Source organism: Cydia splendana, chromosome 2 (genome assembly GCF_910591565.1).
Source record: "Cydia splendana chromosome 2, ilCydSple1.2, whole genome shotgun sequence".
NCBI classification, from domain to species: domain Eukaryota; kingdom Metazoa; phylum Arthropoda; class Insecta; order Lepidoptera; family Tortricidae; genus Cydia; species Cydia splendana.
In genome coordinates this window covers 4,669,777-4,697,121 of record NC_085961.1, presented here as the reverse complement: position 1 = coordinate 4,697,121, position 27,345 = coordinate 4,669,777, and the positions used below count along the sequence as shown (strand labels likewise).

The following is a 27,345-nucleotide window of genomic DNA, read 5'->3' as shown; positions in this document are numbered from 1 at the left end:
TCCGGCTAATCGTTAAACCGCCGCATTTCAAAACGCCCCTGTTTTTGAAAACGGCTAGCCGTAATGTAATACGGCGGATTATACGATCCGACTGCGACATAGCCACCAAGTGGATGCCGCAAAAGAAACGCGGACGTAGCAGGCCCAGACGGAGATGGTGGGACGGGGTCTCTATTGTTTCCCAAATAGTTTTAAGTCATAATGTATTGTTTGTCCGAATTTTCGTTAGTCATAATTGGTTTTTCTCAGAAACGCGTAACTTTTCAGGATTGCCATAAAACAAACCTAACCTAACCTATCTATAGAATAACCTTACGAAAGTCCTGAAAAGTTAACGGTTTCAGTTTTATGACTAACGATAATATGACAAACAATACATTTTGACTTAAAACTTTATGGGAAAAAAAGGGACCCTGGTGGGGACGACTTAGACACCTTCATCAGTAAAGCACAACAACGGGCGTTGTGGAGATCAAGGGGAGAGGCCTTTGCCCAGCAGTGAGACACTATAACGGGTTAAGAAATAAAATCTAGTAGGTAGGTAATAAGTAACCAGGTAAAGAATTAAAGGCGTACCTATGTGGACTTTGTCCAACCAGCATTGAAACGTGTTTTAGAATACAATATTACGCGGGCCTTATTTCTCGGATGAAGCCGGTGTAAATAGACTTACAGGCCAATTCGAACGTAGGTACATGATATCGGAATAACATCTAACTGATATCATTCAGTTAATCGTGCATTTAGCTCGTACTATGTTTGTACCTACGTGTATTGGCGCGGGCGAGATGAGTATCAGATCTTTCCTAAAATGATGCACCAAAGGCATTTTTGGCATATTGTTTTTAATAATTTTTTAGTTACATAATATATTTCGGTATTTACTACACTTCAGCAATTTGTTAAAAAATACTACGAAGTATCTGTATTTAGGTCCTTACCGCGTACCAGTGGCAAAAACATAATTACCGCTACCAACCTAACAACGGGAAATATCCTGTAAGTTGGTACTACCGACAGGACCTACATTACTTTTATGTAGCTCCAACACGAGACCTGGCGTGTTAGAAATAATTAAGTCTTACATTGGCGAGGGCTACCATAGAAACTGTTTCATAATAGAATGGTGTTCAGATTTTAAAATCTGTTTCCCTTTGATGTTAATACCCTGCGCTGTGGCGATACCTGATCAATCAGGCAACTGTTGCTGGGCTAATTTGAACTTCGACTTTTTAACCGTTGGACCACCAAAAACGTCAACCGACGCGGACGGGCACCCCAATATCAAAAAGAAAAAAAAACCTACTTAATATGAAATAGCCCTCCAACCAGGTGGGATGACGATCTGTGAAAGACTGATGCAGGCAGATTGTGGATGCGGCAAGCTGAAGACAGGGCGCTATGGCGCTCTTTAGGGGAGGGCTATGTCCAGCAGTGGACTACTATAGCCTGATGATGATGATGATAATGAAATAGGAAGCCTTTTAACAGGCTTCTAGGCGTTTAGAGAAAGAATGCGTTGGGTGTAGTGGCGAATAAATGGACACTCAGACAAGACCCAACGTAAACTAATTTATACATGAAGATGTTTAAAACGACTTCCATGAAATTGACTCGTTAGAAATTTAAATCAGAGTAAACTATCTTCATCGCCTCTAGCCGCCCAGAGGCCTATAAAAAGGTCTGTCATTCCATTCTAATTTGAATCTTTATTTTGACCAATCAAAATTGCAATTCTCTTGGCAAGTTTTGATGTCTGGGCTGCTAGAGATCTCGCAATTTCAGAAGAGGCAAGGCGGATAAAACGAATGATGAATGATACTGTGAATGATAGAAACTATTTACACATAGGAATTCTAGCCATTAGAGAGCGGCCACTGTATATATCAACTGTAAGTATATCTTATTTGTATATACCTACATGCCACTGTTTGTGAAAATTTTTAGAATTATCATCTCTTTACCTTATTTATCTATAATTATAATTTATCTGTGTATATATACTTGGTCAAGCAAATTTTGTCAGTAGAAAAAGGCGCGAAATTCAAATTTTGTATGGGGCGATATCCCTTCGCGCCTATATTTTTTAAATTTGCCGCCTTTTTCTACTGACAAGATTTGCTTGGCCATCTATAATTCCAATTCCCCCGCCGCTCTTTAAATAGCGAGCCTTATAAGAAATAAGAATCCTAGAGTCCGTCGAATCTAATTTTGTGTCACATTATAAACATAATATTTTCATATTTAATTACGATAATGCAACACTTTGTGAATGAAAATACCTTGGTCCGACTTTAAATCATACACAACACAACAATAATGCAAACAAATCACAACCAAGCTAATTTTGTAAGTACCGTACCGACATTATAGTGTCAAATTACACCTGTCAAATTATGACAAATGACTGGTGATTCGACTTCCTCGTCCTATCAGTTATTCATTCTGTTCTTTAATTCACAGTGGAATTGATGGTGATATCAAAGTGATATACATACTCGTATTTACCTATTTACTTAAAGCACGTTATGTCTTAGGTTTCAGTTAATGAAATAATATTAAAACAAACTAAGCGTTTGACTAAGGGCAGATACAGACGGACTGCAACTGCGACGTTGCAGTTACCGTGCAGTCGGCGTGCAGTTCCCATACAAGTTGCAGTCGGGTTGCAGACCGTCTGCATCGGCCCTAAGTTGTTATCTCGCATCTCGCAGAGTACCAACACCGACCGACGCCTCAAAGAAAAACCGGGCAAGTGCGAGTCGGACTCGCGCACGAAGGGTTCCGTACCATAATGAAAAAAAAAACGGAAAAAAATGCAAAAAAAAAAACGGTCACCCATCCAAGTACTGACCACGCCCGACGTTGCTTAACTTTGGTCAAAAATCACGTTTGTTGTATGGGAGCCCCATTTAAATCTTTATTTTATTCTGTTTTTAGTATTTGTTGTTATAGCGGCAACAGAAATACATCATCTGTGAAAATTTCAACTCTCTAGCTATCACGGTTCGTGCGATACAGCCTGGTGACAGACAGACGGACGGACGGACGGACGGACGGGCGGACGGACGGACAGCGAAGTCTTAGTAATAGGGTCCCGTTTTACCTTTTGGGTACGGAACCCTAACAAAAAAACGTTAGGTTCTATTTTACCCGCAGGAACCGTATAAGTGTGCAGACTGCACAAAGCAATGTGATATTCAACAGTCTTTCATTGCAATATTCAATACTAGCTTCTGCCCGCAACTTCGTTTGCGTGGAATGATGATGATGATGATCGATTATAAAGAGCTAACAGACAGACAGACTTTCTTTTTAATATTAGTACAGATTGCTAGACTTATTTATTACTCTTTTTAATTCTGGATATTGCGATAGCACGATAAGTAAGCCAATTAAGTGCTGTGTACAGTCGCCATCATATATATCGGAGCGGCCAAGGTGCTCACAAATATCGGAACACGCCTCTATTGTCAGGGCGTTAGAGCGCGTGTTCAGATATTGTGAACACCTTGGCCGCTCCGATATATCTGATGGCGACTGTACATGTATTTAAAATTCACCCCGCCAAATATCTAAAAACATAAATAGGTGCCTATACCTACATAAATTAATCCGTGCCCCAGATATTACCCGGACCTACCCAATTACCCATATGTGTAAAGTTCCAGTGCCCCATTGCGGATGTCACCCACAAATTACACGCCGTATTGTCTACAACTGCCGGGTACTTAATTGTTTACGTTTCCTGCCACTGCTGTAAACTGAAAGGGCTTATGAACTTATGACGACCGGTCTGGCCTAGTGGGTAGTGACCCTGCCTATGAAGCCGATGGTCCCGGGTTCGAATCCTGGTAAGGGCATTTATTTGTATGATGATACAGATATTTGTTCCTGAGTCATGGTTGTTTTCTATGTATTTAAGTATTTATATATTATATATATCGTTGTCTGAGTACCCACAACACAAGCCTTCTTGAGCTTACCGTGGGGCTTAGTCAATTTGTGTAAAAATGTCCTATAATATTTATGTATTTATTATTTATTTATTATTTAACTTTAGGGAAACAGGTAATGAGGGTACTGGGGGACTTAATTTGACTCGAAAAAGAGAATAATGGTTGCCAGTTTTAATAAGGAGGTAAAAAAAGGTTGATTTGTAAAAAAGTACTATTTGATATAGAGTCATAAGTTCAATAAATAATAATGGATAATAAGCGCCTAAAAATGACAAGACATTATGCAATAAAAAGTCACGTCATCATTTCGATTGGCGATTTCTGTAAACGATTTCCACTTAGCTAGACCCTCACTTAAGCCATTATAGTTTCATTTATCGAAATACGTAGGCGTCAAATTACCAAGCTCAGTCGAGTCATGAATAATCTGCGGGGACCCGAATAGAGTTTAACACGATTTGATTTGATTAAGTGGCGTCAGACCGCAAGACACCTTCGGGCCCTTCGGGGCGATGTTTGTGCTAAAGCTAATAAATAATAAGACTTTGTTGTAGCGGAATGGTACTGGAAGGACATATAAATTGTCATTTGCATTGTCCTTATTCGTTATGTCATAAGAATTTTATTGGCCTATAATTTTTCAACCAGCCAGGCCAGAAGATCGGCCAGGTTGGAGAGCAATCCAAGAAAAAGCGACTTATGGCGTTCACGGCCCTTAATCATGAGGTTACGACGAAGAAGAGAATTTTTGAACGGCAAAATTTATCCTTCATTTCCTGATAGGTAGTCGATAGGTCAATCGAATCCACACATGCGAATGATCCCCGTAGATGAGATAACTACAAATAAAAGTCATCCCTCATATACAGGTATCAGTCGAAGGCACGCATCGTTCTAGAGTTTGAAAAGGCTGACTATACCTACTTATAAGATTTTTTATTTTGTTCCTTGCTGTATTTGACAGAAGCGGCGAGAATGAGATGCCAAGCTCTCTAGAATTCTAAGTGAGTTAGTAACCACAAAAAGGTAACGAGAAACAACATTTCCTGAGAAGAAATGTTTTTTGCTCAAAGTATATACTCACTGAAAATGAGTTTCTGTAAACATTATCTAGGTATTTACTAAAATAAACATTTTCAACTGAACAAGTAATTGCAACAGCCGTTTCCAAGTTAAAATCTACGGCTGAAACGAATGAAGTATTTTAATTAGACCTTACTTTACAGTGGTTTAATTAAATTCTCTCCTTCCATTGGAAACGTTTCATATTTACGGTAAAATATGCTCATCATTGCCTGCCACGCCAAACATTGCCTGCCTTAACAATAGTCAATCTACTTTTCTTCCAAATTACCTAGCTATTTAAGTACCTACATATATCTAATTCCTCATAATGAGAGGAAGTCGAACATTTTATAAATTTGATCGAACAAGCTTTTTACAAGCTTTTATTTAGTTTCACCTGACCGTTGTCTGTCTGTCTGTCTGTGTGTAATAAAATCTTGCAAGTTAAATTTGATCCACTTCCCGGTTTCCGATTGAGCTGAAATTTTGCATACATACGTAAGTCGGGTGGCAATGCAATATTATAGTTATTATGGTGTCATCGAGCTGATCTGATGATGGAGACCGGAAGTGGCCATAGGAACTCTGTGATAAAACAACGAAACCTAATTGTGTTTGGGGTTTTTAGAATTGTCTCGATGAGTATTAGTTGCCTGTGGAAAAAAAAGTACAGTTGGCGATAAAAGCTTGTACCAAAAATGAAATTTTTGCCAAAAACTTATTCAAACCTAGCAATGTTTGGCGTGGTAGGCAATATTGAGAATGTTTGGCCGCGGAAATGTCGAACGAAACTTGACACCCTTCGGGCAAAACTCCTCCTTGGTGAAGGTCGCTAGACGTTCAGTCGGAACGCTCAAAAGTATTGAAAGGCGCGAGGAGGAGGAAGGTGAAATAAAAAGAACACTAGGCACTCACTGGTTTGCGGCGAGTGCTTCTTGGTGGACATGACCTCTTGCAGCTCCTGTCAGCTGTCGCAGCGCACGCACGCGATCATGGCGCGCGCACACTCACTCTAGCGCCCGTCTGGAATAGGAGGAAATTATTTGAAAAACATGTACCTATGTACCCCTAACTTAATCAAAAAGGGTGCACTTTATATAATAGAGACGGATTGTCAAAGTAAATTATGTAGCCACTGTAAATTTACTGCCATCTTTCGACAGAACATAAAACTGTTAGAACGCCATTTGACTTTGATCCTTATTCTTTCAGTGATATTTGTGTTAACTTATTAAATATTAATTAATATTCACGCCATCTACTCGACTATAGGCCAAAGGTATGGTTCCATGTTTTCGAGCGATGGCGCCACAACCTTCAGCCTATGCTCGAGTAGATGGCGTGAATATTAATATTTAAAAAGTTAACACATATCAGTTAAAGAATAAGGATCAAAATCAAATGGCGTTCAAACAGGTTTAATCTTCTGTCGAAAGATGGCAGTAAATGAACTGTAGCTACATAATTTACCATGACAGTAACTCTCTTCTTCAAATCCTCTTTGACTTTATTAATGAAGGATTCACTATAAAATTAAACAACCAAGCACAAATAAAGCCAATATATTAAAAATACACCCCAAACCCTTTTATACAATCCCAATAAAAAAAATCATTAGCGGGACGTAGAAATCGTCGCTACCGGTACAGCGCTATCTCGCGTGATATTTGGTAAGCCGTTTTATATGAGACTACACATGTTGCGCGACATGTAAAATTATTTTTTATGTTAGTAATGTCTCACGACAGTTTAAATTCGAGTACCGTAGGTATATAATTTTTCTCCAGAAACTATGAAATTAGGTGACGTCAGCTTAATACAACCCGTACAGAAACCCGCCTAGTTGGTCTTGCTCTTGCCCGATACATAACAACATTCGTGATTTCTAAAGGCTGCTATTTAACTGATCACCAGATTTAGTAAAATCTAATACCAAAAAAATCTATTTTACCACCCTAAAATCATGAATGATCACCAAAATTATAACACCATTTTAATGTGAAATGATTACCAATTTTATTACATTTTACTATCCTTTTAAAGGAAATGACACCAAAATAATCATTATTAACCCAAAAATAATCAATGATTACCAAATTTCAAACCCCATTTTAATGTGAAATGATAACCAAAATTTTACATCTTGCTATCCTATTAAAGAAAATGACACCAAAATAATCATTGTAAACCCAAAAATAGTAAATGACCACCAAAATTAGAACTCCATTTTAATGTAAAATGATAACCAAATTTTTAAATCTTGCTATCCTATTAAAGCAAATGGCTCCAAAATAATCATTGTAAACGCAAAAATAGTAAATGATCACAAAATTGTAACCACATTTTAATTAAAAATGTGCAATCATTTAATATATCGTTATCCTATTAAATTAATGAATCCACTTCGTCACCTTTTTCTAGTAGCATTTTATTTCTGTAACAGTCGCAGTTCTAACCTAACCTAACCCACTTTTCTAGTAGCATTTTGTTTCTGTAAGGGTCGCAGTTCAAACCTAACCTAACCCACTTTTCTAGTAGCATTTCTTTTCTGCAAGGGTCGCAGTTCAAACCTAACCTAACCCACTTTTTTAGTAGCATTTCGTTTCTGTATGGGTCGCAGTTCAAACCTAACCTAACCCACTTTTCTAGTAGCATTTCTTTTCTGTGAGGGTCGCAGTTCAAACCTAACCTAACCCACTTTTCTAGTAGCGTTTCGTATCTGTATGGGTAGCAGTTGAAACTTAACCTAACCTACTTTTCTAGTACCATTTCGTTTCTGTAAGGGTCGCAGTGCTAACCTAACCTAACCTAACCTAACTGATAGCAGTTTAACTTACTTTTCTAGTAGCATAACGAAATGCTACTAGAAAAGTAGATTAGGTTAGGTAGGTATGCGGTGCGGACTACGGGGGGTTGAGCGGAAGGGGCTAGTAATTTTGGCATCAGTTTACTTTATTTGGTAATATGTATACATTTTTTGGTAATCATAGTGGTTTATTTAGGTGAAAATATCGCATTAATTTGGTCTTCAAGATTTGGTGATCATTAATGATTTTTGGTGATCATTCAATATATTTGGTATTTGAATACAATTTGAAGTGCAGTCGTAATTAAAGTGGTGGTACTTTTGTATTTTTAGGCCTTATTTTTTTGGTGTTCAGTAATTTTTTTTGGTAAGCATGATTTTTTTATTTAGGGTACCAAAGTATTTTTTGGTGGTCATTATATTTGTAGCCATTTCTAAATGAAAACGCCTTCAAAATAATTACTATTCACCACAACCCTGCACTTGTTTCAATTCAAAAGGCTCTTGTTAGTTCCCTTTGCTTTTAGTCGAAAGCCTTTACAAAGTTTTGTAAAAGCCTACAAAGGAGCTGGGGTTAATGCACTCAAGAGTCCACAAACATTGTTGATGCATGGAGAGGCCTAGAGGCCGACTCTGCTATAACGATTTGATATGGCTTCGAGCTTTTGATACGACCTTGGTCGTTAGAACCGATCAGCGTTAGCGGTGGTCTCATCAGGCATATCGCTCATTTGTTTCTGAAGATTGGCTTCTCTCTGTGTACTTCTCCGATCTCCATTTGAGTTAAAACCTTACGGCCTTCTTATTGTAGGTAGTAGTAGTAGTAAACTCTTTATTGTACAAAACGACATATATTAAAAATAATATACTATATAGGCGTAGGGATGTGACGACCCCATCGCCCGCTGGTTTTACCAGTGCAATCAGTCAACGCAGGGCAGCTTGTGGCGAGCTGTTGGGGATTAGCGACCTCACGTACCCGAGTGCTCCTGGAGAGTTCTGTTACCCGCAAGGAGGGTGGGTGGGACAGGATTCTCTGCCTCTGGCTTGCCTTAGCCGGCCGGCCAGAGTGGAGTCGTTAGAGCTATAAGCTCCAGGGGTGGAAGTGAAATATGCATAAGACGCGAGTTGGCACAGTGGCTGTTAACAGCCACTGGGTAGAAAGCGGCGCACACCTCTCGACACCCCTGAGCCGCTCACACCGGTGTTGCCCTTGAGCCATCCTAGATGTCGCTTTTTGTGGGGGCCCATCTTGTGAGGGCGAGTCACCGTCTGCCGGAAATAAAATTGCATACCGTTTTATTAGGCAGGCGTCCAGTTTTTTACCCCATAGCTCAGTTCTTAGTCCATCGCTTTCACCCAATAACCTAGTTCATTTTAGATTCCATCAACTCTCAATAGTCCTTACACCCTGGCGGGTGCTGCCTCTGCGTGCGTCCCATGACACGGGCAAGGGCAGCCTCCGCTCGGTGTACCCCTTACATTTCATTAAAGTGTCAAAAGGGCCTCTACGTGTTGGCTTCGGCTCCGCGCACGCCTCCCAAAGGTCCGGAACACCATTGTTCCGTGATGGGAAAGATATACTATTAGTAAGAAGTGTAAAGGCGAACTTATTCCTTTGAGGGATCTCTTCTTCTTCTGTTATTGTTGTAGAAAACGAATTGTATTATTACGTTGATTGTCTAAAAAATCAATAAACTACACTTTATTATCACCACGTTTATAGGGTTTTGTACCCAAAGAGTAAAATCAGGACCCTATTAGTAAGACTCCACTGTCCGTCTATCTGTCACCAGGCTGTATCTCATAACATGAACCGTGTAGTTAGTGTTGCCGCTATAAGGGGCTATTCATAAATTACGTCATTTCAAATTAGGGGGGGGGGGGTCTGGACATTGGATGATGGTAGCGTGACGTAGGAGGAAACGGGGTCATTCGAAGCATGATTTTTGGATGAATTGAGGGGGGGGGGGATCAAAAATCGATGACGTAATTTATGGACAGCCACTAACGACAAATACTAAAAAGTAGGTATGAAACCCTCGGTGGGCGAGTCCGACTCGCACTTGTTCGGTTTCTCACTACTATTACGTATGTTATTTGTCACTGAATTTAACACTCTGTTACCCAAACGTCCAAGTAAGTGTGTAATTACTCGTCTGAATACCAACCGCGCTTATTACGCGTTTAACCTTTTAACCGGATTACCTCGCACCACAGATCATCTACCTACAGAGGGTCTGCCGCCCAAAGACCTATTAAAAGGTCTCAGAGTACCAACCCAAGCATATATAATGCCACTTTTAACTTATAGACGCCCGATGTCCTTTTAAAAGGTCTCCAACTTCAGCCTGTCAGAGAATTTAAATGTACTATTGATTGAATTCCGATGGCTTATAAACGAATACGCCGGAGTTGACGTTGTCACTAGATGTCAATTTGTGGAATAAGGCCAGGTGTCAAGGAGATGGTAAATAAATCTTTGTTTAATCGTATATTTTTTTATACATTTAAGTGATGTCAATTTAAATAAGATCTATATTGCAGGTAAAGTACAAATAGACCTCCAGCAAATTTATGCTGATTGGGTGATTCGATAGTGCTAATTAATTAATGACATACTGACTACCAAAGTTCGCCAATGTTTTTACAATACGGAGTCTATTGGAGATAGTCTATGGCTCGCACTAACGATTTAACTCGTAATTCTTGGCAACGTGCCAGGCTTACTACAAAACCTCGTTCAAGCCCATTCTATCCCTGTCACTGTCACTCAATTTACATAAGCCCTGAGTTTAAAGAGATCAGAACGACTACATTTCCATTAATGCATTTGGAAGTGTATTTAGTATTCTGATAATGATGTCTGTCGGAAACCTGGATATTTTTTTTTCAGTATCGGCACGACTCTAACTTATCGGATTTCTTTAACAATAAAGAAGAAATAAAAAAAATGATTGAAAGGGACAGGTTATTACTGACCCTGATGGGATTGAGGAACCCTTTTACAGGAGGTGGCTGGGGACAGTGGGGACTCAAACCCGATAAACATGCGGCTACCGCAAATAAGTAAAATAGATTTCATTCAGAAATCAGGTACCTCTACCTACTTCCCGTGAAAATTTAACGCAAAAGGTATTTAATTGATCAGCTTGGGCAATAATTATTTCAAATGTCCGGATGATCTCGTGCAGTGGCGTAGCTAGCATGAGTGGCACCCGGGGCGGAAATTGTGGGTGTCACCCCTAAATGGGTGACACCCGGGCGGGCCGCCCGCGCCGCCCCCCCCCCCCACCCCCTAGCTACGCCACTGATCTCGTGTACAGATCGCATTTTTCAACCGATTCTCGTGATATTTGGTAAGCAGGTTGGATAATTATATAGTTGGATAATTATATAGTGGAGAATTAGTTTTTGGCAGTTTATTAAATTGGAGGAGGCATGGGTGTTCGCGAGGTCACGGAGCCACTAGTATTAAATTAAATTAAATATCATTTATTATCAGGCAACTAAGGCCCATAGATACCTTACAAACTAACATACATATACAATAGTAAAAACCTTCATCATCATCATCATTTCAGCCTATATACGTCCCACTGCTGGGCACAGGCCTCCTCTCATGCGCGAGAGGGCTTGGGCTATAGTCCCCACGCTAGCCCAATGCGGATTGGGGACTTCACATACACCTTTGAATTTCTTCGCAGATGTATGCAGGTTTCCTCACGATGTTTTCCTTCACCGAAAAGCTAGTGGTAAATATCAAATGATATTTTGTACATAAGTTTCGAAAAACTCATTGTACGAGCCAGGATTTGAACCTGCGACCTCCGGATTGAAAGTCAGACGTCATATCCACTCGGCCACCACTGCTTTTTGTAAAAACCTTACAAGCTAAAAATTATCATTATTAATTATTATTTATTATTTTCATTTCATGAATAACAATAGTAAGCTTTTAGATGATTAGGATTCCAATCTATTAAGTCCAAAACGGATTAGGTCATTAGGTCTAAAAGCTGGCTAAAGAAACGCCTACATCTGCCCGCCGGAAATGAAATTACGAGGCTCTGAGCCGCACAATTTGGTTTCAGAATAATATTAACTTGGGCTTACCCATGGTCGAATAAAACATGGTCTTCTATTCCCAGAGTGACACAGGCCTACGTCACAATAACATGGCCGCTATATATAGCGCTATCGCATATTATCATATAGCGCTGTCGCATGATGACGTAGGCTTGTGTCAGTTAGGTGACCTAGAAAAGACGGGAATAGAGTACCAGGCGGAGTATATTATTATATCATGGGCTTACCCTTTGTTTAATAATGTTTCGAATTAATTGTGTTAAACAATTCCGTTTACTACCTACAAGTGTACGCTAAGACTACGCACGTATTTTACACGCAGTTTGCGTACGAAACGTGCTAATTAATTAAAATGGACAGCTAACATTGTGTTCGTCTGTATTTTGTTTGACATTTACGTGGTTATTAAGGGGCCCACAGATTACCAGTTCGCCTGATGATATCAGCCTGTCAGTTAAATGCAAAATTTGACAGCTCCGAACAACTGACAGGCTGATATCGTCCGGCGAACTGGTAATCACTTTAAGTAATCTGCGATAAGCAAGCGTCGCTGTCTCAAACTTTCCGCCGACACATTTGACATGGCCCTTTATTATGAAATCCGTAATATATAAGTTTTTGGCAAAAATTTCATTTTTGGTACAAGCTTTTATCGCTGACTGTACTTTTCTTATGACAGACAACTAATACTCATCGAGACAATTCTAAAAACCCCTAACACAATTAGGTTGCGTTGTTTCATCACAGAGTTCCTATGGCCACCTCCTGTCTCCATCATCAGATCAGCTCGATGGTACCATAATTAGGGCTTGCAATTCGAATATTCGAATATTCGAATATGTCGAATATTCGACCTGTTTTGATATTCGAATATTCGGCCGCTCAGGTTTCGAATATTCGAATATTTTTTATTACTAGGTAAAATCTATTTTCATCCGTTATAGTTACAGTTTCTGTGTATTTTGCCGGGTATTAACAGTGAATGAGGAACCTTAGGTACCCAAATGCGAAGGAAATAATGTTTTTACTGTATTCCTCTCAATAGGCTTCGTGAATACAGTTAAACCTAAGAACCTAACTCAATTTCAAAGGAAACGAAATCAAAAAGTATGTTTTATTACGGTGCGGCTAATGCTTTTTCTAGGTACAAGTAACTTTACGTAAGTTTTAAGATAAAGGGTCATTTTGTTTATTGAGTAAAAGCGTACCTTAATCGAATATTCGAAGTCTAAACCTTGCCCTTTATCGCAATTCACAAATTTGATCATACCAAACCTACCGAACTAGGTAATCTAACCATGCACCTTTAGCTAACGAATGATCCACCCCGTAGTCAGCCAACTTTTTCCCTTAAATATTCCAATACCAATTATATAACTTATTATATAACAGCCGACCATTAGGAATCAAAACTAAACTTGCCAAGACTAATAAAGTCAATAAAGATTCAAAATACAATGGAATTAAAGGCCATTTTACAGGCTTCTTAACGACAAGAAGTTAATTTAAATCAGAAAATGATTAGTGATTACCTACTAAAATGTTTTCTCTCTTACATACGTGTTTGGATGGTTAAAGTTATATTAATTCACGCAACGACGCATTTATAATAAAAAGTTTTATCAAGAAATATTGAAAATGTCTAATTTTTGCGTTTTAGGTACTTACTTGCTTTTATAAACGTGGGTATTTCAGAGTAGGATGATAAAATCTAGTCAATAAGTGGATTTCTGCAAAATATCATTAATTTTAGCAATATGTGAAAAAAGCTTTTGAATAAAACGATAATAAACCGATTTTTCGTTCCTTTTCTTATTTTTTTTAAATATTCGAATAATTATTCGAATATTCGAATATCTCGTCAGAAAAAGTCGAATATTCGAATACCTGAAAGTTTCGAATATTTGCAAGCCCTAACCATAATATTGCATTGTCATCTGATTTATACATGCATGCAAAATTTTAACTCAATCGGAAACCGGGAAGTGGATCAAATTTAACTTGCAAGATTTGATTACAGACCGACAGACAGACAGACAACGGACAGGTGAAACTAAATAAAAGCTTGTAAAAATACGCAGCTTCAAAGTAAAAATAATGATAGGTATATTAAATTATAAGTAATGGAAAGTTTACGTTAAATAGGTACGTATTTATTTACCTATAAGGTATTCAAAATGGCTGCTATTTAACTGATCACCAGATTTAATAAAATTTAATACCAAAAAAATCTATTTTACCACCCTAAAATCATGAATGATCACCAAAATTATAACACCATTTTAATGTGAAATGATTACCAATTTTATTACATTTTACTATCCTTTTAAAGGAAATGACACCAAAATAATCATTATTAACCCAAAAATAGTCAATGATTACCAAATTTCAATCCCCATTTTAATGTGAAATGATAACCAAATTTTTACATCTTGCTATCCTATTAAAGAAAATGACACCAAAATAATCATTGTAAACCCAAAAATAGTAAATGACCACCAAAATTAGAACTCCATTTTGATGTAAAATGATAACCAAATTTTTAAATCTTGCTATCCTATTAAAGCAAATGGCTCCAAAATAATCATTGTAAACGCAAAAATAGTAAATGATCACAAAATTGTAACCACATTTTAATTAAGCATCGTTATCCTATTAAATTAATTAATCCACTTCGTCACCTTTTTCTAGTAGCATTTTATTTCTGTAACAGTCGCAGTTCTAACCTAACCTAACCCACTTTTCTAGTAGCATTTTGTTTCTGTAAGGGTCGCAGTTCAAACCTAACCTAACCCACTTTTCTAGTAGCGTTTCTTTTCTGCAAGGGTCGCAGTTCAAACCTAACCTAACCCACTTTTCTAGTAGCATTTCGTTTCTGTATGGGTCGCAGTTCAAACCTAACCTAACCCACTTTTCTAGTAGCGTTTCGTATCTGTATGGGTAGCAGTTGAAACTTAACCTAACCTACTTTTCTAGTACCATTTCGTTTCTGTAAGGGTCGCAGTGCTAACCTAACCTAACCCACTTAACTGATAGCAGTTTAACTTACTTTTCTAGTAGCATAACGAAATGCTACTAGAAAAGTAGATTAGGTTAGGTAGGTATGGAGGGGCTAGTAATTTTGGCATCAGTTTACTTTATTTGGTAATATATATAAATTTTTTGGTAATCATTATGATTAAACCACTATGATAGTGGTTTATTTAGGTGAAAATATCGCATTAATTTGGTCTTCAAGATTTGGTGATCATTAATGATTTTTGGTGATCATTCAATATATTTGGTATTTGAAAACAATTTGAAGTGCAGTCTTAATTAAAGTGGTGGTACTTTTGTATATTTAGGCCTTATTTTTTTGGTGTTCAGTAATTTTTTTTGGTAAGCATGATTTTTTTATTTAGGGTACCAAAGTATTTTTTGGTGGTCATTATATTTGTAGCCGTTCAAAATTACCATGACATATGCTCTTATTCTCTTAACAATAAAGTCGCGTCAAGATCATTTTGTACACCTCGCCCGCTTAACAACTATTGCTGCTGACTGTACAAGTACAACACATTTAAGTATTACAACAAATAAGTACTTAAATATATTACTTAATAAATGTTTGTAAAATTGTGCGTGTTCTAGACCCGAATGACTTCAAAATGAATTAATTAATAGAAGCCATTTTTAATTCCACATACCTACCATCGGCTTTCTGTCACGTTTTATTCATGCCTCTGGGGAACGAAGGGACTGTAGGCAGGAAATTGGGCAGTTAGTAAACAAACAAATGTCACGATGCCCGTCGTCGCATGATAGGTCTATACCTATGTACCCCATATTTGATGCAAATCAGCATCACTCTGATGGTATGTCAGCGCCATATTCGCGGTAAGTACCTCACCATCGTATTCGCAAACAGCCATACAAAATACACTAGGTATATTGACTGGTGCGAGGCATGCACCTAACTGAACATTCAATATTTTATAGACATTCGGCGCCAGCTTAAGAATTAGGAAAAGGGAAAATTTAATTTTCAATTTTAATAAGGTAAGGTGGGGTAAGACTAACATAGTTTATTTTGCTCGTGGCAAGACAAACAGTATGAGGATTTCATACAAAGTGATAGTCTTAACCCGGTGATAGACTTACCCCACCTTAGGTACCTTATTGAATTCAGTATATCGCATGAAACTAAGGTAGCATCCATGGTCTTTTGTTTTATGTCTGACTTTATTGTTTGCAAATGTGTACGTCTCCTAATACAATCCTATTTCGGCCTTTTCCCAGAAATAAATTATATTACATGAGCAGTCCACATTTTTCCTTTCAGAAGAATATTTTTTTGCTTTCTTTATGTATTTATCACAACTGCCAACAAGAGTCTTTGTTACTTTTCACCACACCAGCTCGGAAAGGCTTACTTTGCACTTTAAAAACTGATAGCAAAGTTGCATTTTATTCACATGTGAGACAAAGTAATCAAATGCAAATTTTGAGTTGGTTTTTTATGTTTGCTGGTAGAAATGACTTTTAAATGATGATTTTGGATGATAAATTTTTAATTACATTCATTTGGATTTGTTTTGGTTTGATTTTGTTTGATATTTTACATTTAATATTTGGTTCAAGTTGGTGTGGTGAAAAATTTTGTGTTTCACTCGGGGGCAAATTTTGTTTAACCCTCGTGCTTTGAAACCCTCGCAACGCTCAAGATTCCATTTTTCGAACCACTCGCTATGCTCGTGGTTCAATTTTGGAATCTTTCGCTTGCTCGGGTATCAATATTAGCACGAGCAGTTAAACGACAACTTTGCCCCCTTGTAAAACAAATAACTATTGTTACTTTGTTAAATTATCCTTATTCGGTCAGTAACAGAACATTTGAAAACAAAATTACGAAAAGTGTAATGGCACGACTTTTTAACTGACCTGAATTTGTCCTGAGGAATCACAGTACGTCCCATTGTCATGGAATCCCGGAAAAATAGAGGGACCGCTTCAAATATAAAACTCTTATATGCCACAAAAGGATGACATGTGTGAAAATGTATTGTGAACTGTTTTTGTTACAGATTTTTTATGTTATTTTGAAGGCCAGCTCTAAAATAACATAAAACGTACACTACGTAAACTACGTACCTACGTACGTACGTAGGGTTGAAAGCCCCAACCGTCACATCACGGCGCTCCCAAATACATGCTGCCATAGTTCTCAAATAAATACATGAGGGCCGATATCAGACACTGCATTAAATGCACTCAAGATATTTCACATACTGCGGCTGCATCCCTGACACAGTCTACGTTTTAAAATTCCTTTTAACTTTTCTCATGTTATTTATAAAAGCAGGTCACCTGAAATGCCGCCCGATGTGAACGTTGATTAATAAATCACGGCGATACTTTCGTTCTCTCGTCAACTCTGGAACTCCATTATTACTGGCCGTGTATTACCAGCGGGAGAACCAAGTTCTCGAATTAACCAGTGTAACGTGACCTAAGGGCTTCCGCTAGCTGGCACGGTTGCACGGAGCGGGTTAACGAAAAATAGTATGTCATTGCGTCTCACTCTCTCATTAAGCAAAATGTGAGACGCAATAGACATTGGACAAAGAAATTGGACAGGTAGAATACTCCACCCTGACTGGCTCGGACGCGTGCGACCGCCGCGTAAACATAAAATTCGCAAATTGCGGGGATCTTTCTCTTTTACTCCAATGAAGGCGTAAATAGAGTGACAAAGAAACATGCCCGCAATTTGCGAACTTCAATTTTCGCGGTTACCCCCGTCAGCCCCGTACACCTGCGCCAGCTAGCGGACGCCGTAAGTTCCGTCTTGTACGGTTTCTGTGATTGTCGTATCACCATCGCTCGCCAAATTTTTTTTTTATACACTTATTTTATTTCAGACTACTATTTGGACTAACGACTACAGCCTACAGCCTAATGTCAATCTTTGTGCATTCCAACAATGTTCACGATGACGCGCCGCACATGATAGGTGTGGGTTCCAATGGTTACATACCATTCCTAAACTTTGTTGCAAGGTTATATCAGTTATAGGTATGATCCCCCTATGGTCAGTTAAAGAGGGTTACTGTTAAGTATATATACCTATTATACTGGTGGCCATGAGCCTTCAACTCGCCCTTACTCGGTAGATTGGAATATTCCCTGCAATGAATGGCTCGAATTGATACGTCAATCTTTTAATTGGAGCCTCGTATTCGAAATTAATTAAAATGATACCTTTTCGTTCTTTACCGGCTAAGGCCTGGCCTTCACCCCGCTCTTTGTCTCATTAGAGAGCTTTTTATACATAAACGGCGATACGACTTTATGTTTGTAGTGTGAGACCTGAATTTGTTATTTAGGCCGCCTTTCCACTGAGGAAGAGATGAGCAGAGATGGGAAGAGACGTGCGGGAATTGACCATTAGTATTTTGGTTGGAGCGGAGATGAGATGTGAATTACAAACAATTCTATTAGTTGAAGATGCAGAAGCCCAATGCGGTGGACAGACCAAATTCGCTCAGCCCGTGATGCAACGCTTCACGGTGCCCTACATTCGGCGACAGGCAGAAAGAGATGGCGGCAAATTGTCAAGGAGAAGCTGTTCCCTAGCTAGAAGTGACCACGACCCTCAGTGATGAGGAAACCGATGCAAGAAGGCGGGAGAGTTGAAGCACGTAGAGACGTGCTTCAACTCTCCCGCAACGTGAGATGGGAAGAGTCATCTCCGCCTCAATGGAAATACAGCCTAAACCTCTTCTTAAGATTTGCTCTCCGTCATCGTCATGGTATTAATCAATAAAAAGCAATGGCTGAACTAAAACTTAAATAGATAAATTAATTTCTAAAGAAACCACGAGTAGAGCGTAATAAATAAATGAACAAGGGATCCATTGTTTTATATTCTTGCTTATTTGTATACTAAATTGGCTGACGTAAAAAATTAAGTTTCATAATCATTAATCTTGATAAAAAATATGAGGGGATTTGGTGTTGACTCCTCAGAGCTTTAACGGCTCAATTTTATCTTTATATTTCTCCGCAACTTTGTTAAACAAATGTTGCAGATTTTGCCGACGATCTATTTTATTACAACCAACAGCCAAGTATCCATACGTCTACAGTACAGTCAGCGTCGTATAACATTAACATTAGTAGGTAGCATCCAATGTATTCAAATAGTTCGGTACACCATATTAATGTATGGCGTACCGAACTATTTGAATACTTTGGAGTTTGGATGCTACCTACTATATGCCGCTGACTGTACAAGCAAGTACAGGCAGCATCAAAAAATATTTATTTTATTTACTTATATCTCTACATATCTGGAAAAGTAGATATATCGTGGCAGCTACTTTTGATTCGTTGTTTCATCCGTTACCTACTATTCATGTTGACTGTACAGTCACCTGTATATTACTCTTCGAAGGCCGCAAAAATATGTGACACGCTCTTATGGCTATATAAATAAAATCGTGTCAGATATTTTTGCAGCCTTCTTTGGGTAACAAATTATTGCAGATGACTGTACGTGATTGTTGCAGATTGTCCCAGCTTCCCGTTTTATTGCACGCTTGTGTACAGCTAGAAAACAAGCAAGTACGTGATTGTAATTTCTTGCGGGTTTCCCGGCTTCCTTTAAGTTTCATTGCACGCTGCAGTAAGGCTGGGTTTCTAGCATTATAAGAAATGTAAAGAACACATGTGTAGTGTAAAGTCCTTGCTGAGCATCAAGCTTAAGAAGAGAAGAGAAGAAGGAAAGTTATATGATTATATCTAATCGGCCAAGTTGTTCACAAGTATCTGAACAAAACCTAAGACGGTTACCTAAGTGCCTGTTCATCCTAAGTATATTTTTTACTACACGTGACTGAAAGACTAATGAAAGTTGTAACAGATATTCCCAGCGTCCCGTTTTAGTGCACGCTTGTGTACGTCAGGAATACAAGCAAGTGCGTGATTGGATTGCCATGTTGTGACGTCACCGCCCGCGGGTGTTCTTAATTTATGTCGGGGGGTAAAGTGCATGTCATGTTTATTTCTTAGCTTCGAAGAATAGCTACATTATTATGCGACTTGTATCTGCACCTACACTTTATATTATGAACTTAAATATTTAATAACTAATGAATGTTCGTAATGGGAAACGTGTAGGTCGGTGCTTTTCAGTGAAGGAAAACATCGTGAGGAAACCGGACTAATCCCAATAAGGCCCAGTTTCCCCTCTGGGTTGGAAGGTCAGATGGCAGTCGCTTTCGTAAAAACTTAGTGCCTACGTCAATTCTTGGGATTAGTTGTTAAGCGGACCCCAGGCTCCCATAAATAAATAAAATAAAAAAAAACCGGACATGCGCGAGTTACACTCGCTTGGAGAGGGTTCCGTACGTCGCGATAAGGAATCTAAGTCTAAAAAAAAATAACCATTAAGACTAATATTTACTATACATTAATTTAAAATAGATGTATAATCTCAGACTATACATCTCTGTTACCGGTATTGTAATAATTATTTATTTTAAGATTTTTATAATGATATTTTGTTGTTTTAAATATATGGTTACTTGGTTAGTTCTGAACTTGTCAAAGGGCCCTTCAGGGCTTATTGCAGAAGAATTTTTTGAACTTCGAATTTTGAATTTTTAATAATAAATACAAAAAAAAAATTAACTAAGTTAGAGTCTGTTTGGAAAGAGAAGAATAGTGGAATGTATTTAGCAAGTATTGAGCCCCATACATACCACGACTCTTCTCTTTTCGCACAGACTCTACAAAGGTTTTTTAAACCTAACCCATATTTGATTATGGTAACTGAAAAAAGTATGTATAGTGCCGGATTGTAGTGGGAAATTACTAAATATGTTATCTATTGTGGTTTTCTGCCTTGTAGTGTATTCTTTAATTTGAGGGCTGAAACCGAGCGATAAAAGGTATTCTGATATTTCATTTTTTGACTTATCCCGAAAATTAATATTGAAATCTCCCGCTATAATAATCTTTTCCGGTGTACTGATCTTAGCTATTTCGACCTTGCGTGGAGGTGCACCTCTCTCGGATGCTTCAGGCCTTCGGCCCCACGCAAAGCTTGGCCTTCGACCTTCGCACTAGCTGTCCACACCACGTTTCACGTAAACAATCGCGGTTGTGACTTGTGACCCTGATACAGCCTACCCGCAATTTCTATTCTTAAGTCCGACTCACGCTTGACTGCAGACTTCTTATAGGTTTTACACTATAACTTGTACACTATAACTGTTCTCTGTTTGAGCACTAACCTCCCGCAACTCAGCCTTCGGCCGCGCGTTTCAACGAGCCTCTGCGGGACGCTTCGGGCCTTCGGCCCTACGCGTAGCTCGGCCTTCGGCCTTCGCAATAGCTGTCCACACCACGTTTCACGTAAACCATAACGGCTGTGTCCCTAAAACAGCCCAACCGCGTTTTTTTTCTTAAGTCCGACTCACGCTTGACTGTTTACATTTCTAATAGGTTTTCCTGTCATCTAGAGGTAAAGAACTATTATGTGTATTTTTTTCAAAATTTTAGACCCAATAGTATCGGAGTTAAGGGAGGGAGGGGGGGAATGGTCATTTTTTGCCTATATTCTTAAATAACTTCTAAATTGTTTATTACAAAATTATAAAAAAAATATATTTGAAACCCTTAAAATAAGCCCTTTCATTTAATATGTAACACAATATGGTTTGCAAAACTTTGTTTTTTAATTTTCTCATTTTGCCCCCAAAAGTGCCCCCTTAATTTAATATTCATTTGTTTTCATTACATGTCCGTCTTTGGGTCACAGACTTGCATATGTGTACCAAATTTCAACTTAATTGGTCCAGTAGTTTTGGAGAAAATAGGCTGTGACAGACGGACAGACAGACGCACAAGTGATCCTATAAGGGTTCCGTTTTTGAGGTACGGAACCCTAAAAAAAAAAAGAGCCTTTAATTCCAATTTTTTTTACATTACAAGTTTCTGAGTATTGGTTAGTAAGTTCTCCCATAAGTCGTGGCAAAATGCCGCGATAACGCGAGGAGGAGGTACTTTTTTATGATATAGGAGGCAAACGAGCAGACGAATCGCCTGACGAGAAGCAATTGCCGTCGCCCATGGACACCTGCAACACCGAGGGGTTACAAGTGCGTTGCCATTGGCCTTCAAAATGGGAGTAGGTACTACGATCTTTTCTTGAAGGTTTGAAAGCTGACGGCCTACCGCGCACCATGTTCAACGTGTTGACTCTCTGTCGCACTTGTAAATTCGTACGTAAGTGTGACAGGGAGGCAACACGTCGAAGGTGGCTCGCGGTAGGCCCTCTGTATCGGCCCGGAAATACCACGTGTAATAGTTCATTCTACAGTTACACGTAAACTTTAGCTAAATGGCATCCTAATCAAATGTCCAGTGGCCATCAGATATATGGGAGAGACCGAGGGGCTCAAAAAAATCTGAACGGGCACTCTAACGCCTTGACAATAGAGGCATGTTCAGATATTTGTGAGCACCTCGGCGGCTCCGATATATCTGATGGCAACTGTCCTAAGGAGCCTCCGTACTTGTCGTAGGCTTGTAGATGTAACCTGAATCAACAAATCCGGCACGGACCGATGAAAAACCTATTTTATAATATAACTTTTCTTTCGGCGTCTACATCTGCTCTCCCGACCCAATACCAGAGGATAATATAAAACAGGGGCTCCCGAACTGTCACGACGTGTCACACCGCGGTACACAGGTATCATCATTTATGTATTAGGTACCATGCGTGGAGCGCAGTACAAAAAAGATTGGGAAACCCATATATAAAAGACCCAACATTACATTTACTTTGTTTAGTATAGCATTACAAAGGCAAATGGAATTCGGATAACATCGAGAAAAGTTGGCAAGCAATCAAAGTTTCAGACTCCGCGTCGCTAGGGTGACATTTTGAGTAGGTACAGTGGCATCGCTATTTGGGACATGAAAATCTTAAAAGCTTTGAGTTGGAGTACTTTTTACTATGGCGATATACTTAAGAGCAAAGAAAAAGATATTTTTTTCGAAAATTCCCTTACAAATTAGTCCATGCATGCACTTTAATGTAAAAGTAATGAAAAATAAATAATAGTGTATAATGTAAAATGTTATTTATATCGATACCATAAGTGTTCTTGACTTGAGATATAATTTAGCAATGTGACAGATGGACTGACAGACAGAGTCGCACCATTAGGGTTCGTTTTGTACCTTTTTGGTAGGAAAAGTTGTATAATTCAAATATTTTTTATAAACAATATTTTATACTATAAGTATACTATATTTCATTACTTTACATTGAAGTGCATCTTTGTAAGGAAATTTTCAAACAAAATTATATTATTTTTTTGCTGATTTATATATCGCCATAGCAAAAAGTACTCCAACTCAAAGCGTTTAAGATTTTCACTGTTCCAAATAGCCCCAAGCGATGCCACTAACACATTGTACCTCAAACTGTCTCCCTAGCGGCGCGGAGTCTGAAACTTTGATTGCTTGCCAACTTTTCTCGATGTTATCCGAATTCCATTTGCCTTTGTAATGCTATATTAAACAAACTAAATGTAATGTATAAGGTTCTATAAATTGTATGTACAGTCGACGTCAAAAATATGTTTACGTTTTTCGCCTTATTACAAAGGAGTAAGGTGCAAAAGTGTAAACATATTTTTGACGTCGACTGTACAGATGTGAATCACAATGAAAAAATCAATTGAATTGAATTGCGGCATTGGTAACGCTATTATTATGTTCAGTAACATAATTTTGTTGATAATGTTACAAAATTCATACGAATTAACTAGGTATACTTAATAGAGTTTTACTTTTAAAATACTAACGTTTATGATTTAGTATTTTTGTTTATGTTAAAAAAAACGTTTAATATACGCTGCAGAATTAGCTTGGACCGACTCTAGACTGTTACCTATGTTACTTGACATGCAACAATTCCCTCCAAAGTTAGAATAAAGATGTACCGACTGGCCGCCCATAAATAACCGTAATTACGCGGCTCCCCCCGCCTGACGTTAATTCGCAACTTTCTGGAATTTCCCCCTGTACAGCATTATTCTGTGTCTGCATCCCGCGTTCCTTTACTTCCTTTTTGTATTAGCTATGTAGGAAACATTTCATACGACGTGCTGTAGAGTTTACTATTATTTTTACATTTCTTTCGAAGTTATAATATAATCAGAGAGAACCGATTGATACAATCCATAAATAACAGCCATTAATGCCATTATGCTCATAATCGTTTTTCGAAAACTATTTTTGCATATTTAGCATAAGTAAAATGTAGTCCAGACACAATCAGTCGGTCTAGCACGAGTTGCGTTCTCGCGCGACCCCATACATCTAGCGCAGTGGTTCCTAACCTGGGGGTAATAACTCCGTGGGGGTAAAAGTGGTATTTTGCGGGGGTAATAAGCTGACCTAATATAACAATACAACAAACGTACACGTTTTATTTTTTATTACCATTGGGAGGAGGGGTAAAATCAGGTTCCCTAGTTAGTCATAGGGGTGACCGGACTGAAAGGTTAGGAACCACTGATCTAGCGCGACTTCAAGTATGGACTCGCGCGCGAGAACGCAACTCATGCCAGACAGCCAGAAAGAATAACATGAATGGGTCAAACAGATCACTGTGTTATATCTTTCCTGTAGACATACACAAGAGTTAAGGGCTATAAAGGTTAATTTTCTTATTTAACCCTTATCCACGTGAAAAGGTCCTCCTTTTATTTAGAGAACTATGATAAAATCATTGCTTACACGCCCACAAGCTGATAACTATAGCCCACAGGAGAGAAAAATGTGCTGTTCGCGATAACACACTAGTTTTCTCTCCTGTGGGCAATAGTTAACAGCTTGTGGGCATGTAAGCAATGATTTTATCATAGTTCTCTAAATAAAAGGAGGACTTTTTCACGTGGATAAGGGTTAAATAAGAAAATTAACCTTTAGAGCCCTTAACTCTTGTGTATGTCTACAGGAAAGACATAACACAGTGATCTGTTTGACCCGAATAATATTTTAGCCTCATTTCAATGTTCATTGGGTACCCCGTTAGCAATATTGCAATTCATTGAAGATAAAGGTCGGCAAAACTATCTACCGAAGGAACCCTAACTTCACCGTTGGTGCCCAACTTTGCTTACATTAAATATTAAACATGATAATTTTACTAAGAAAAGATATCCCTTAAATTCAAAATACATAGAGCTGCGCATAAAATGCCGGTTTTGTCAATACTCATATACTACTATAATTATAATACTCTCACGCCGCTGCCTGGAGCGAGTTATTATGAAGGGCAAAGTAGAAGGCACCTCAGGGCCCTCCCCCTACTAGATGGTGTGCTCAAATCACTGCACCTATGCAATTAAAACTGCACGAGGCCATACTCTTGGCGAGGAGTAGATAGACATGATGTCACGATCCTCAGCATTGAGGGACCGACTGAAGAAGAAGACCAGCGTAAAAATAGTTACAAAATAATAATTAAAATAACCTAACTTCGCCACCCGTTCTCAACTTCGCCAATTTGATTTCGATCATGAAAATTATACTAAAACTCATTCCAAACAATTTTTATTACTTATATGTAAATAGTAAATTATAGTTCTTATTGAAATGCTAGTTAATGCAAAGTTGTGTACAAAAAGGGAATTTAGCGTACGAATTTTTGCCAACCCTTCTTTTACGAAACAATCGGTGCCTACACGGATTCTGCGAAACACATCTAAGACTTCTTCACGCTTAAAACTACAATGTTTACCTAAAATATTGACTCGTCCCGCATGCGTTACAGTTCGTTGGCCTAGATTCAGTTCGGTTTGGCAACCCCCGACCAATATCACTGGCAAGGACTAACTATGTCTAGACATTAAGGGTTCTGCGACAGAATGTAACGTGCGAGATTCTAAAGAGCTGGCGTGGATTTAGTGCTTGAATTTTGTAAGATCAGGACAAATCTTCAAACTTTAGCTCTTATAAATCAACATATATATATAATATGTATGTATAGAAGTGAGTACAACAATTATTTAATAATTTTTGTCGTTAAATACCTACATAAAAATTGTAGGTTGCTTAAAACTCGCTTTTCCGACCAACCCTACCAAATTAAGAAGTACACATTTAGAATAAAAACATTTTTGTTTTAAACCCCATTAACACTCCTCTATTGGGTTCAACTCAGACGAGTTATAGGAGCTGATGGCAAAAATGAGAATGAATTTCAACAACAATAAAGATTTGATTTATGAATGAAAATTTGTAAATCATTAATCACAAATTTTCATAATTAATCATCGAAAGCCCTTAGATTTCAGGGAAGGTCAATGTCACTAGAGAGAAAACAGCATTTTCCCTTAACGAAGTTTTTATGGTTATGATTTTATTGGGTGGGTAGTAAAAGCATGTGCCAATTAGGTCATATAACACCACTGGTCATATAACATTTCAAAGGAATGTTACGAGTACACTAGGGTTGCCATACGTCCCGGTACGCCGGGACATGTCCCGGTTTGAAGCACGGTGTCCCGGCGTCCCGGCCGATAAGAAAATTGTCCCGGTTTAAAAATCATAGTTAGGTATTTAGTAGGGGGCTGGACTTGGTAAATAATAATATACCTACATTTCTACGTTTCATATGGCCAAAATTAAAAAAAAATGTTTTATGGTATCTACTTTTACCTAATGTCCAATATCAGTTTCTCAGACACACAATAATTAGATGATTATGTAAATTATGTTATTTTATAGCTTTTAAAGTCTGTAATGTAGAGCTCGAATTTCAGGCTCCCTAGGGCCTAAAACCTCATCAATGGAACTTCGGCCCTCCGAGTAACTCTTGTACATATGACACATATTATTGTTGAGTAACACTAGCGCTGCTTTCTTACAGCTCGACCTTCAGTGTCGCTTAATTTTTAACAAATATAAAAATTTGATTTGAGAAGCTTGGCCTTTTGCCTCGCATGAAAGCTCACCGCGCTGGTTATAAGTACGCTTCGGGCTTATTAAGTAATGTGGAGATTTCTGAGCTCGACCTTCAGCCTCACATTTTACCTAAATTTTTGGTTTGTCTTCCAAATCTCGTCTTCTTCAGCTTAGCCTTTGACCTCGCTGCGCCAAGCTCGGCCTATACGGTTTCGCTTTTTAATACAATGGACATTGGTTGGCGTCTATGCTCTAGCTGAGCTTATCCTGAAGCATGGCTTCGACCTCGCATGAAAGCTAGCCTCACTGGGGAACTTCGGATTTTTAGGCCCGGCCCGGCCTTTTTAACACGCTTTCACAATTTTGTCAAAAAAATTTCGCGCTCGCTTCGCTCGCGTTTTTTGCTGGTTGGCCCTGAATCCCCTAAATCTACATGGTAGCTTGACTGGTCAA

At 38.5% G+C, this 27,345-nt stretch overlaps 1 protein-coding gene and 1 long non-coding RNA gene across 4 annotated transcripts in view; one reads left to right on the top strand and one right to left on the bottom strand.

Annotated features, from left to right (window-relative positions):
* The window catches only part of LOC134802926 (uncharacterized), a 183,453-nt gene that overhangs the window by 140,747 nt on the left and 15,361 nt on the right, over positions 1–27,345 (top strand). The gene's annotated exons all lie outside the window — the stretch shown is intronic.
* LOC134802371 (multiple C2 and transmembrane domain-containing protein) overlaps positions 1–27,345 on the bottom strand; it is a 147,195-nt gene that overhangs the window by 118,115 nt on the left and 1,735 nt on the right. For all 3 annotated transcript variants that reach the window (XM_063775007.1, XM_063775023.1, XM_063775014.1), the window contains exon 2: positions 5,940–6,047. In XM_063775007.1, coding sequence (XP_063631077.1) covers positions 5,940–5,970 — 31 coding nt within the window. In that variant the 5' untranslated portion in view covers positions 5,971–6,047. The remainder of the gene's footprint in view (positions 1–5,939; positions 6,048–27,345) is intronic.